Source organism: Myotis nattereri (assembly GCF_964212035.1).
Source record: "Myotis nattereri genome assembly, chromosome: 13".
Lineage (NCBI taxonomy): Eukaryota > Metazoa > Chordata > Mammalia > Chiroptera > Vespertilionidae > Myotis > Myotis nattereri.
In genome coordinates this window covers 1,553,343-1,567,577 of record NC_138088.1, presented here as the reverse complement: position 1 = coordinate 1,567,577, position 14,235 = coordinate 1,553,343, and the positions used below count along the sequence as shown (strand labels likewise).

At 42.7% G+C, this 14,235-nt stretch overlaps 1 protein-coding gene across 3 annotated transcripts in view; it reads right to left on the bottom strand.

Annotated features, from left to right (window-relative positions):
- Nucleotides 1–14,235, bottom strand: part of CCSER2 (coiled-coil serine rich protein 2) — a 218,514-nt gene that overhangs the window by 115,832 nt on the left and 88,447 nt on the right. For all 3 annotated transcript variants that reach the window (XM_081105440.1, XM_081105439.1, XM_081105438.1), the window contains one exon: nt 9,299–9,389. In XM_081105440.1, coding sequence (XP_080961566.1) covers nt 9,299–9,389 — 91 coding nt within the window. The remainder of the gene's footprint in view (nt 1–9,298; nt 9,390–14,235) is intronic.

Genomic DNA, 14,235 nt, shown 5'->3' with positions numbered 1-14,235 from the left:
AGGTCAGGAGACAGGGTTCAATTCCGCGGGAAATTAAATGCAGAAATATATAGATGTGCTGCTTTTCAGTTTGCTCAAAGTGTTGATACTATACACAACCTTCAAATTAAAGCACCTTTACTGAATTATTAACTCAAACATGGGCATAATGGCAACTAAATACTGGAAAGAAACATCTGTCATGACCACAAAAGACAGCTGGTAGAAACGGAGACAGAGGTGAGTCCGCCAAAACTGTGTAGGAAGGTCCTGCTGACACTTCTAGCTGAGGCACCCATCAATCACATGTTTATTTTCTTTACAATGTTATTAAGGAGATAATGTGAAATAACAATCAGTGGTGGTTTCTTAGAAAAGGTTAAAAATTCTCTAACAGAATTGAAGAAATAATATAGAAAGAAAATAAAATTACAAAATGGAGGTAACTCAAAATCACTTTCCAGAGCCAAAAAGAAACAGGACAAATAAGACTGAGGAAGGAAACAAATCCGTCTCAATGGGTCACAACAGAAAATGATGGGATAAACCTAAAGGAATCCTAGTTTGAAAAAGTTTTAACCCAGTATGCTGATCAAAACTACCTATACACAGCAGATTGGGCCCTAACTATGAGTGTAGGACTAGAGAATAAAGGCCTTCTGAAGGTTTCCAGCTCCAAATGTAAAAGGCAGCAGCTTTAATATGTTGTTTTGTTTGTTTATTTTTACTATGAATAGGAGACAGAGAGATACTCCCAAGACTTTTACCCTCTCAAGAGGAAAAGAGGGTCTTGGTCTTGCACAGCTAACTGCAAGGGAAGGCATGTGGGGGTGCCAATGTCTAACACTCATCATACCCATTTTTTCTGATTTTGATAAAGGAACACCAAAAGTTACCTAGATCACTTCTCCGGTAGCTTGTCCTAAGAAGGTAATGGAAAACACAGGTAGTATTTCCATCTGTGACTAACAATTGGCTATGAAGATGGTGGGAAGAAATTACACATCGCGAAGCCTGAAAAATATGTTCTCAGTGGGAAGTTTTACAATCTGATCAGGAAAGCTTTTAACTGAAATCTGGCTTAAAATTAGAAAGGCTTCTGTAAAATAAAAATTCATGAACCTTGTTATTACTAAACACAATTAGTACTCAAACACAGAAATAAATTTCCAGAAAAAATACAATAATGACTGGAAAGTGGTCAAGGACAATACTATTATTCTCATATGACTATACCTCAATAAAAAGTTAACAAAAGTGTGGCCTTAGGAAAAATAACATAAAATAAGTGCAAGTGAATAGGCACCATAACTTGGTGGGGTGGGATTCAGGAAGAAATTTGACATCGTTTTCAACACAGATAAGTTTAAAACCAGAGTGAGTAGAGAAAATAACACATGTAAGAAGGGATACATAAGAGAAATTTCATAAGATTATTATTCTATGAGTGTGTCAAATTCTAGGCTTTAATCTATAGGCAATGAGGGATGATTAGAGGTTCTGGAGCAAGAAAATAATGCAATACAATAGTGGTTTTTATGAAAATGTGAATCGGGGGGGGGGGGGGAGGGGAGGGGGGAGTTACTAAGGGCTCCTGGTTGCTAACTGGGCTCAAATTATAAAAAGCAGAGCCTAGCAGCCATTTGTACACAGAGGCTTCTAATGCCAACTGCACTTTCACAGAGAAGCTATGCTGAAATACCTGCCTGCAGCTGTGTTTCTGTCATCTGAGCTGGCCCTCATAAAGGAGTTTCTGGAATCCCACTTCAACCAATAGGACTGAGGCTTTCCCCATCCAATAAGAGCTGCATAGCTCCAGCCAATTAGAGTTGCTCTATTCTGACCAATCAGGACAGTGCCTTTTGGATCAATCAAATTTTGAGAATTTGGAGCCCTCATCTGCATGAGGACAAGCCAATCAGAGACCAAGGGTGGGGACTCCTGTCCATATAGACCAGCTTCCCTGTGGCTCCCCACACTTTCCTTTTCACCTAAGACTGAAGACTGTATCTCCCTGGCAGAGCTGAAACACCCAAAAATGTCCCCTCAGGGCAGAGCTGTCTAGCCAGAGAGGGGCCTGGCCCAGGGCTGCCTGGCCCAGGGCTGTTCTGTAGTTGTGGTGCAGCACAACCAAGCTGTTCCACAGCACCATCTACACTAATAAAAGAGAAACATGGTAATTGGCGTACGACCGCTACCCTTTTCATTGGCTAATCAGCGAGATATGCAAATTAACTGTCAGCCAAGAAGGTGGCCGGCAGCCAGGCAGCTTAAAACTAACATGAGGCTTGCTTGCCTTAGTGATGGAGGAAACCAACATTCCCCGCCTGCGACTGCAGGCCTCTGAGCCGGCAGTTTCAAACATTGTAACAAATGCCGCCTGACTTCAGCCAGCAGGATGGCAACATTGTATGCAAAGGCCAGAAATCTACTTTCAGGAGCGGAGGCCTAAGAGCTGGAGCGAAGCCTCAAGCTAAAGCTGGCCCGGAATAAAAAAAAAAAAAAAAAAAAAAAAGGAAAAAAGGAGCGTTTGGGAGTTCTGTCACCCCCAGCCTGAAAACAGCCCTCAGCCCCTCACCCAGACTGGCCAGGCACCCCAGTGGGGACCCCCACCCTGATCCAGGACACCCTTCAGGGCAAACCAGCCGGCACCCACCTGTGCACCAGGCCTCTATTCTATATAGTAAAAGGGTAATATGCCTCCCAGCACCGGGATCAGCGGAGCCAAGAGGCCTCCCGGCACCGGGATCAGCATGACAGGGTCAGCGCCCAAACACCCTGATCGGCCCTGCACTGTGTGTGACAGGGTGCGGCACCCCAACGCCCCCCCCCTCCCCCGGCCCTACTCTGTGTGTGACGGGGTAGAGCCATAACCTCCCCATCAGCCCTGCCCTGAGTGTGACATGGGGTGGTGCCCCACCCCCCAATCGGCCCTGATCTGAGCCCGACCAGGGGCTGCACCTAGGGATTGGGCCTGCCCTCTGCCACCCGGGAGCAGGCCTAAGCCAGCAGGTCGTTATCTCCCAAGGGGTCCCAGACTGCTAGAGAGCACAGGCCAGGCTGAGGGACCCCCCCTTCCCCCCGAGTGCACAAATTTTTGTGCACCGGGCCTCTAGTCTATACTAATAAAAGAGTAATATGCTAATTAGACTGGGAGACGTTCCAGGAGACCTTCCAGATATTCTTCTGGACAAAGCCATGGTAGCGGGGCTGAGGTAGAGGCGGTTAGAGGCCAAAGGGGAGGGCAGTTGTGGGTGATCAGGCTGGTGGGGGGCAGGGCCGTTGGGGGTAAGCAGACAAGCAGGGGGGCCTGTAGGGGGTAAGCAGGCCATCAGTGGGGGTCAGTTGGAGGTGATCAGGACAGCTGGGGGGGGCAGTTTGGAGTGAGCAGGCTGGCAGGGAGGGTATTTGGGGACAAGCAGGCTGGCAGCAGGGCGGGGGGGGGCAGTTGGGGGTGAGCAGGCTGGCAGTCAGAGTGGTTAGAGGCAATCAGGCAGGCAGGCAGGCAGGTGAGGAGTTAGGAGCCAGAAGTCCTGGATTGCGAGAGGGATGTCCGACTGTTGGTTTAGGCCCGATCCCTGTAAACTGGCAGTAGGACATCCTTCAAGGGGTCCCAAATTGGAGAGGGTGCAGGCCAGGCTGAGGAACACACCCTCCCCTGTGGACAAATTTCGTGTACCGGGCCACTAGTCCTATCTAATAATAGAGAAACATGGTAATTAACTGTTACTTCACTACCCTTCCCATTGGCTAATCAGGGCGATATGCAAATTAACTGCCAACCAAGATGGCGGCCAGCAGCCAGGCAGCTGAAGTGAACAGGAGGCTTGCTTGCTCCAGTGACAGAGGAAGCCAAGGTTCCCTGCCTGCCGCAGCCCAGCTCTGAGCTCCAGATGCAACAATGTTGCAATTATAGAAGCTAAACAAACCCAGAAACCTGCTTTTAGCTGCCAGCGGGCTCAGAGCTTAGAGCGCCAGCAATGGCAACAGAGTTTCAATCATAGAAGCTAAACAAACCCAGATACCTGCTTTCAGCGAGCCATGGCCTCAGAGCTGGAGCCAGCTCTCAGCTCCAGTGACAGCTATAGAAGGTAAATAAATCCCAGAATAAAAAATAAAGAAAAAAAAAGAGGCTGGGAGCTTTAGTCGCACGCCAGCCTGAAAATGGCCCTCAGCCCCTCACCCAGACTGGCCAGGCACCCCAGTGGGGACACCCACCCTGAAAGGGGTGTGACCAGCTGTAAACAGCCATCATCCCCTCATCCAGGCTGGCCAGGCACCCAAGCGGGACCCCCACCCTCATCCGGGACATCCTTCAGGGCAAACCAGCTGGCCTCCACCCATGCACCAGGCCTCTATCCTATTTAGCAAAAGGGTAATATGCAAACTGACCCTAACAGCAGAAAGACTGGGAATGACTGGTCACCATGACACACACTGACTACCAGGGGACAGACGCTCAATGCAGGAGCTGCCCTCTGGTGGTCAGTCGCTCTCACAGCAGGGAGCTCTGCTCAGCCACAAGCCAGGTTGATGGCTGCCAGCACAGCGGTGGTGGTGGGAGCCTCTCCTGCCTCCTCAGCAGTGCTAAGGATGTCCAACTGCAGCTTAGGTCTGCTCCCTGCTGGCAAGTGGGCATCCCCCGAGGGCTGCTAGGCTGCCAGAGGGATGTCTGATTGCCATCTTAGGCCCAATCCCCCGGAGAGCGGGCTTAAGCCAGCAGGTGGTCATCCCCTGAGGGGTCCCAGACTGCGAAAGGGCACAGGCCGGGCTGAGGGACCCCCCTTCCCCCCCCCCCCCCGAGTGCACAAATTTTTGTGCACCGGTCCTCTAGTCCTATATAATAAAAGCCCAGGTGGCATCACACCCTTGTGTGATGTTGTCACAAGATGGCCGCCACAAAAGAGCCACCACAAGATGGTCGGCAGGGGAGGGCAGTTGTGGACGATCAGGCCGGCAGAGGAGGGCAGTTGGGGGTGAACAGGCTAGCAGGGGAGGGCAGTTGGGAGCCACCAGGCCTGCAGGGGAGGGCAGTTGCGAGGGACCATGCCTGCAGGGGAGGGCAGTTAGGGGGGACCAGGCCAGCAGGAGAGGGCAGTTAGGGGCGACCAGGCCTGCGGGGGAGGGCAGTTGGGGGCAACCGGACCGGCAGGGGAGGGCAGTGGGGGGTGATCGGGCCAGTAAGGGATGGGTAGTTGGGGGCAACCGGGTCGACAGGGGAGGGCAGTTGGGGGCAATCGGGCCAGCAGGGGAGGGCAGCTGGGAGCAATTGGGCCAGCAGGGGAGCAGTTAGGCATCAATCAGGCAAGCAGGGGAGCAATTAGGGGGCAATCAGGCTGGCAGGCAGAAGTGGTTAGGGGCAATTAGGCAGGCAGGCAGGCAAGCAGTTAGGAACCAGCAGTCCCGGATTGTGCGAAGGATGTCTGACTGCTGATTTAGGCCCGGTCCCTGTGGATGACTTAGGCCCACAGGGACCGGGCCTAAACCAGCAGTCAGACATCCCCTGAGGGTTCCCAGATTGGAGAGAGTGCAGGCCAGGCTGAGGGATACACCCCTCCGTGCACAAATTTCGTAACCTGGCCTCTAGTTAGATCATATTAAGGCGTAGATTCTGGAAGAGAAGTGGCCATCGCTTTCTAGGAAGGATTTTAAGGCAGAAATGCTGTAAACAGTCTCACTGCCAGATTTCCAAGGCACAGAAAGAGCATTCGAAAAAAGTAGAATAAGACTCAGAATAAAATGATGTCCTTCACATGTAACAACTAGATGCTTCCACACTCAGTTAAATACTGGAAGAAGAAATCTCTGAATACATTTATAGAAACAATAAATAGAAAAGCATTTGAAAAATAAGTGTCCTACATTGCACTAAAAAATAAAATAGAAAAAGTAAAGTGGATGATGAATCAAAGTGTTCTGAAGAAGAAATCAAGCACCCCATTTTGGTTTTACCCTTAAACTCAAAGATAAATTTCTCTAAATATTAAAAGACAACCTTACAAATATTTTATTGATACAGATACTACAATATCAACCTACTACTTCTACATAACCTCTCCCTGTGTCACCAAACCACTAAGATGTGAGTATCTCCAATAACTCTCTAACAGTTCTCAAATCCTACCCCATGAATGTCTAAGAAACTTTTGACCAAGGAACATTCTTTTCTCCTCTATGCTGGCTTAATAGGTAATGATTTGCTACACAAATGCAACTCCCAGATAAATATTCTTATAGCTTCTTCCCTGAAATCACAGAAGAGTACCCTATCATAATGAAGTCATGGCAAACTTGAATTCAAATTGAAGATTTCAACTAGGCGCCAGTCATCTTGTTGGCAGAAATTCTACCTACAATGGCAGACTAAGTGGGCGGAACCCATCAAGGTTCAGAGTGACCCACCCAAAAACTAGACCCAAATTTCCCTAATAGCTTCAAAAACCAGAATCTAAAGGTACTAAAAACAATAGTCAGAAGTATATTAGAAGACTCCTTAAACATTGTACCAGCCCTAGCCAGTTTTGCTCAGTGGATAGTGTCAGCCTGAGAACTGAAAAGTCCCAGGTTCAATTCCAGTCAAGGGCACATGCTAGGGTTGTGGGCTCGATCCCTAATAGTGAACTTGCAGGAAGAAGCCTATCCATGATTCTCTCTCATCATGGATGTTTTTCTCTCTCTCCCTCTCCCTTCCTCTCTGAAATCAATAAAAATATATTTTTTTAAAAAACACACTGTACCAGTCTTCATAACATTCCTATTCTCCTAATCAAAACACTCAGTGGGTGGGTATAGTATAGTGTCATTCAGGACTTCAGAACTATAAAGACTAGTCATTACCGACTTCCTTGTAGCACCAAATGCTACTTTATCTTTGGGTCCTCTAAAGGCAATATATTTTAGACCCATGTTCTGCTTTCTTCTGTATCCATAAGCTCAAAATAGCTAATACTTGTCTGCCTTCTAGGAAAATCTGTAACATATTCCTGAAAAGTTCAGGAATTCCCTTGAACTTTTCACAAGTCCCTAAACAAGACCTCAAAACAATAAAGTTCCCTGTGATCACATTTTTATCTTTTATGTGGACAACTTTTTGTTCCCAAAAGATGAGGCAGGCTCTAAGACTGACTCCATCTTTGCTTCCTGTTTTAGCAAAGAAAGGGCATATGCTTCCCAAAGAGAAGTGGTTATAATTCTGTCAAAGTAAAATGCATTGCTTAGGGCGTGACTTATTTCGAGGAGGTAAATCCCTGGTTCCTCAATACCAGCCCTTGAAACTTCACATAAATATCCTGAACCAGGAAGTCTCATTCTTCCCCCTATCATTTTCAATGCTGTATGTTTTTCCTCTGTGTTCTACAGTATTTTTCTACTTGATCTTCCAGGTCACTAACTCAGATTTCAACAATAGCTATTCTTTTTTTGTTATCTACTGAACTGTTCTGTGGAGAAGTCTTCTTTAACAGCTCCAGAAAGCTTTGTTCTGCAATTGATTCTCCCTAAGTGCTCTCATTATTATGTCCTGGGCCACTCTAATTCTGGGAGTTTTATTGCTTTTCTGTTTTTCTTTCTGGGTGTTAGCTGTGATTTTCCTTTCTCAGATGCCTGGAACTCAGCTTTGGTTGCTCAAGTATCTCAAGTGACAGCAAAACCACAAGAAGGTGCAACAGGTAGAGCAGATACTGATATCAGCTCATCACTCCCTCCTGTAATAGAATCATACATTTACTGTCCTCTGTGGCGGGGCTTCTCACAGTCAATAGTGTGGACCTCTTGGTCCCACTGGTGCAGAATTAACAGTGTGCTGGTTCTCAGAGAAGATGTTAAGGGATGATCTAGGCATGTTTCTGCTCACCCTGTTGTCCTGTCATCTGCCATGAGAGAAACCTGCTCCAAGTAGACTGGTCTCAAAATGAAAGCAGAGAGACATGAATTCAGACGCACAGCCTAAACCAGTGATGGCCAACCTTTTGAGCTCGGCGTGTCAGCATTTTGAAAAACCCTAACTTAACTCTGGTGCCGTGTCACATATAGAAATTTTTTGATATTTGCAACCATAGTAGAACAAAGACATATTTTTGATATTTATTTTAAATATTTAAATGCCATTTAACAAAGAAAAATCAACCAAAAAAATGAGTTCGCGTGTCACCTCTGACACGCGTGTCATAGGTTCGCCATGACTGGCCTAAACTGTCCAAGCTAACCCACAGACCCACAAATGAGAAAAGTAAATGTCTATTTTGAAAACCACTGAGATTTTGAGATTGACTGTCACAGAGCATCCTTGCAGCACACGCACACAAAGCCTGATCAATATGACAAATATGAGCAGCAACCACCTCCTAGTACCTCAGTGATGCACTGAAAACAAACATCTACCCTTCCTCAAACATCCCTGCGTTCCTAGCCTCACCACCCTGGTTCATCCCTGATCCCTGGGAGGCCTGAGAAAACCGGCAAATGTTGACTGAAAGATCTCTGGAGCCAGTTTCTCTTCCCAAGAGGATCCCCATTTCCACCCTTGTCCCAGGGGCTTTCCTAGGTTGGTCTCTGGTCCTTGACCAGTCCTTAAAATAGCAATCCTACAAATGCTAAGTCAGTGGGACAAGAGCACCCAGGCCCCTTTTGCATATGGATTATTTAAAGCCCTACTCCAGCAGTTACTGGGGTCTACAAAGGAAGACAGACTGGACTTGGTAATTAAAATGATAGAATAATTTATTCAGGTTATAATTTTCCCAGAACTAATCTTTTAAAAATATTTATCAACCATGATTTTTTACTGATATTTCTCTAGTCAAATGCTATCTGTTTCTCTAAATGTACTACTTCTTGGAATCAAAATGAGAAAAAAGGAGAAAAAATTGGGTATGTATTTATGGAAAAAAAAGGCCAAATCCTACCTACCACTTACTTTATGGAATAGGTATACAGTATTATTGCATCATACAGAATTATACCAAAACCTACCTATAAAATCAGGTTTTAAACATTTAAATACATTTGCAATGAACTTATTTAACATCACTTAAGACTCCGTCTAAAAAGTCTTCCTCAAAAGAAGGGCTTCTGTCGTGCATGGCACACGCAGAGCAGCCTGACTGCTCCACGTGCAGAGTGAACACCAAGAGATTCGGAAGCATAATTTTTTGGTACTTGGGCAGCTGGTGATCATTGGTCCTAGAACCCACGAGAAAAAAAAAAAAAAAAGTCTTCCTATATTGAGATTAGGAAGTCTGTAAATAACAAATATCAAATTGGCTTATAGTCAAATAACTCAACTATATGCCTCTGAAGGTTCAATACTGTCCCCACTTACCATTTTCAACAGATGCATCCTCAGGCAGATCCACATCAAGCATAAGGTCATCATCCTCCAGATCACATGATTCAAGATTATTCAGAATATCCTGTGAACAAAAGCAGTAGAAATGCTATGACCTAGTTCCAGAATGTAAGTAATCATTAGTTCTGAAAACATGAATATATGATAATATGAATTTACTCAATGTTTATGTGTGAAGAACAGTTTTTAGAGATAAAATTTTTTAAATAATAAAAATAGACTCAACTGGTTTACCTGATTAAGCTATTTGTAACATCCTTTTCCTAGTCTTCCTCCCCATCAGTAGATTTTTACTTTGAAAAACTTACACACTAAAAGATATTGTTCTAAGCACTTTACAAATATTCATTCATTTATAACATAACCCTATGATTTTGTGACTAGTACAATTCCCATATTATATATGATGAATTTAATGCACAGAGAGCCTAAATAATTGGCCCAAACAGGATATGAACACAAGAAATCTATCTAATACAATATACAGATTATGTACTATCGAATTGTATACCTTAAACCTATATAATTTTATTAACCAATGTCACTCCAATAAGTTCAATTTAAAAAAAAAAGAACCTACCAAATCTTATTCATATCTGGTGTAGGAGGTTTTGTTTTATTACCTCTAGGGATTGGACAATTTATGTAAAAATAACAAAATAATCCTTTAACCCTGTGATTACTCCATTCCTTTCTTGTGCCAAAGCTACCTACTACTACCTTTAGCACCACTACTACCTCCTTGCTTGACCTTAATTCATTCTTTTTCTATAATAGGACTGGAGTAGTCAAATGGCTATTAGGAACCCCTCCTGTGTTCTATTTGCAATCTCGCTAGCTATCCTCTATCCTTAAAAAAGTAATGTTTTGCTTTGAAAGACCCTTGTTCTAAAGTCTAAATAACTAAATAAACAAAACTAAGTTTAAGGTAACAAACTCAGGTTGACTTATAACCCACTAGCGGATCCTTTCAATACAAGAACGGATTCAATATTGCAAGACCTGTCCTTAGCATATACATGTAAGAAGATCACAAATCCACAAATTTTTAAATGATTTAGAGATTATAGCCTTGAAAGACTCTTATTAGACGGGAAATATCTACTTTATTGTGGACAATAAGAATAAATTAGCATTGTTCCCTGTGTCAGGTATGCCATGCAAATCTTTTCAATTTTATGTTGAAATGGGTCCTTCCAATATATGCTGAGAACTAAAAATAACCTGAATAACTCTAATTATTTTTTTAAAAAGCTCTGGATAATTATTTAACCCTGGCACAAGAAAGGTATTTCATAAAACCTGTTTCAATTGTGAAAGATTTGCTTTCCTTAATAGTCTTCCTAAAAATCAAGAAAAAATTTGAATATGAAAAAAAATGGGCAAAGGCCATATGGCAGACCACAAAGTAAATATAAATTAAACAATGAATAAATATGATGTAGGAATGAATGCTAACACCAGTTGACTTAATACGGTGGAGAGGAATCTAGTATTAATCTGTAATCAGATAGGATTAGATTCATATAAATTTTCTGGAGGACAATTTGTCAAAATTTAGCTAACAGTTTTTTTAAAAAAAGTAAATTTTTCCTTCCTAAAAATGTATGCCTTAGAAATAAACACATGCAAAAAACGTATGTATAAGTATGTTTACTGCAGCATTATTCAGAAAGGCAAAAAAGTAGAAATAGCCTAAAAGTCCAACAATAGAAAAATGGTTAAACAGAAAGTATGATATAGTCATACAACAGAATATTGTTATTAATTTTAAAAGATAATAAAAATATATTTATAGACATGGAAAGATGTCAATTGGGGCAAAAACAGACTGGGTTCTTTTAATCTTTTGCTCTTAAAAATAATGTTTCAATAGGAACAAGACTGGGATGCCCACACTCACCACTCCTGTTCGACATAGTACTGGAAGTACTAGCCATTGTGATCAGACAAGAAGAAGAAAAGACATCCAAATTGGAAAAAAAGAAGTAAAACTGTCCTTATTCGTAGATGACATGATATTGTATATGAAAAAACCCTAAAGACTATATCAAAAAACTATTAGACTTAATAAATGAATTCGGCAATGTGGCAGGATACAAAATTAATGCCAAGAAATCTATGGCAATTCTATACACCAATAGTGAACTTACAGAAAAAGATACTAAAAACACAATCCCATTTACCATTGCACCAGAAAAATTAAGATACCTAGGAATAAACTTAAGGAGGTAAAAGACCTATAAGCAGAAAAGTACAGGACACTGAAAAAAGAGATAGAGGAAGACATTATCAGATGGAAGAGCATATCGTGATCATGGATTGGTAGAATCAACATCATTGAAATGTCCATACTAACCAAAGCAATCTATAAATTCAATGCACTCTCCATTAAAATACCAACGGCATATTTCACAGACCTAGAAAACTCTCCAAAAATTCATCTGGAATAAAAAAGACCCCAAGTAGTCACAGCAATCCTGAGAAAGAAGAATAAAGTAGGTGGGATCTCAATACCAGATATCAAGCTATATTACAAAGCCACTGTTCTCAAAACTGCCTGGTACTGGCACAGAACAGACATATAGATCAATGGAATACAATAGAGAGCCCAGAAATCGACCCAAGCCACTATGCTCAATTAATATTCAACAAAGGAGGCAAGAGCATAAAATGGAGTCAAGACAGTCCCTTCAATAAATGGTGTTGGGAAAATTGGACAGATACTTGCAAAAAAAATGAAACTAGACCACCAACTTACACCATACACAAAAATAAAGTCAAAATAAAGGACTTAAACATAAGATGGGAAACCATAAAAATACTCGAGGAAATCACAGGCAGCAAAATCTCAGACATATGTCGAAGCAATTTCTTCACCGATACAGCTCCTAGGGCATTGGAAACTAAAGAGAAAATAAACAAATGGGACTATATCAAAATAAAAAGCTTCTGCACAGCAAAAGAAACCATCAACAAAACAAGAAAGCCCATTGCATGGGAGAACATATTTGCCAACGTTATCACCGATAAGGGTTTAATCTCCAATATTTACAGGAACTCATACAACTTAACAAAAGGAAGACAAACAACCCAATCAAAAAATGGGCAATGGACCTAAATAGATACTTTTCGAAAGGAGACATACAGAAGGCCAAGAGACCTATGAAAACATGCTCAAAGTCACTAATCATCCGAGAGATGCAAATCAAAACAATAATTAGGTACCACCTCACACCTGTCAGAACAGCTATCATCAAAAAATCAACAAATGACAAATGCTGGAGAGGATTCGGAGAAAAAGGAACCCTCTTGCACAGCTGGTGGGAATGCAGACTGGTGCAGCCACTGTGGAGAACAGTATGGAGTTTCCTCAAAAAACTAAAAATGAACTCCCATTTGACCCAGTTATCCCACTTCTAGGACTATATCCCAAGAAACTGGAAACACCAATCAGAAAGGATATATGCACCCCTAGGTTCAGAGCAGCACAATTTACCATAGCTAAGTGCAGGAAGCCGCCCATTGTCTTCACTATTAGAGAAGTATAAACAAAGATCCCAGAACACTGGTGAATCTTGAACCCATGGCAAGGGCCAGAGTTATGCACCGACTGTCTAATCCAGACAATGGGGGCAAAAGTTATTTCCTGATCAGATAGTCTCAGAGTAAATCCTTCTAATATTTACTGACCGTTAAGATTGTCTGTTACTGCAATTACCTGCCTAAGAGCTAGATGTGTACCCAACATTGAATAAAAGGCTGGCAAAGCCTGGGCACCAGTGGAAGTCCTTTCTCTTGCATTGGGCTTGCCCACTGGCCCAATGTTTCCAAATTATTATTTCTTGTCTCGTCTCTTTCATTTGCGTGTGGCCTCTCCTCCAGTCCCTGAACCCTGAACTACGAGGGCCCTGGGAAAATTCACATCTGGCACCTCAAAGGGAAATCTGGAAGAGAAGACTTCCCCTAGAGTGAAAAACCAAGATTTATTCCCTGGATAGGTGGGGACACCGGATAAGTGGGATATTAACCACACGCAAAGCCCACGGCCAGCTGCAGAAATCGCGATCTGTAAGTAGAACGTGAGAACGTGTCTTTTTAGCCAGGCTAATGAGGCAGAATTCGGTTAAAAAATGAGAAACTTTGTTGTCGGCTTTTGATTTGCATGCTTAAGGAATTAAAGTTTTAGAAGGTATTCTCTTACAGTTTTTGCATGTTATTATAAACATAACCCTTGGTTTCCTGAAGAAGGTACATTAGGTCTTGAATGTTGGGAGAACTTAGAACTTGAAAAAAAGCTCAGCAGCAGGGGAAAAACTTGCCTCCAAACTGCTTCTCCTTGTGGAACATGGTATTGCATTTGCTAAAGTCTTTTAAAGAGACTAAGGAGGATAAACCGCGGGCTGAATGCTCAAAAATGAAATGCTGGCAGGGCTGGGACAGTATAATGACGTGCAAAATCAGCTAAATTATGTGCAGAACGCTTATAAGCAAATTAGACTTCGTGGAAAAACAGGACATTTTAAAAAAGAATGTAGGCAACCAAGAGGGACACAAGGTGGCGCTCCAGAGAAAGGTGCGAGCAATCTGCCTGCCGATTAGATCAATGCATATTCAACTTCTTTTATGTCCTAGATATTAAAAAGGAAATTATTGGGTACTTATTATTTTTCTTTGTTGTTTATTGTTAGTTTATTAAGCATGACGTTAATTTAATAAGAAAGAAATGATAGATGACCAGGCCATTGCTGAGTTTCCCCAGAACAAAAAGAATGCAGGAGTGGAGAGAGAAAGAATATGAGCAGTACATGAGGCCAATAATACAGGTTATAGAAAATTCTCTAGGGAAATAATTAAAAAATTACTAGGTCTCTTGGCGATCCTGTAAAATAGGCGCCCACTCTCAAGAG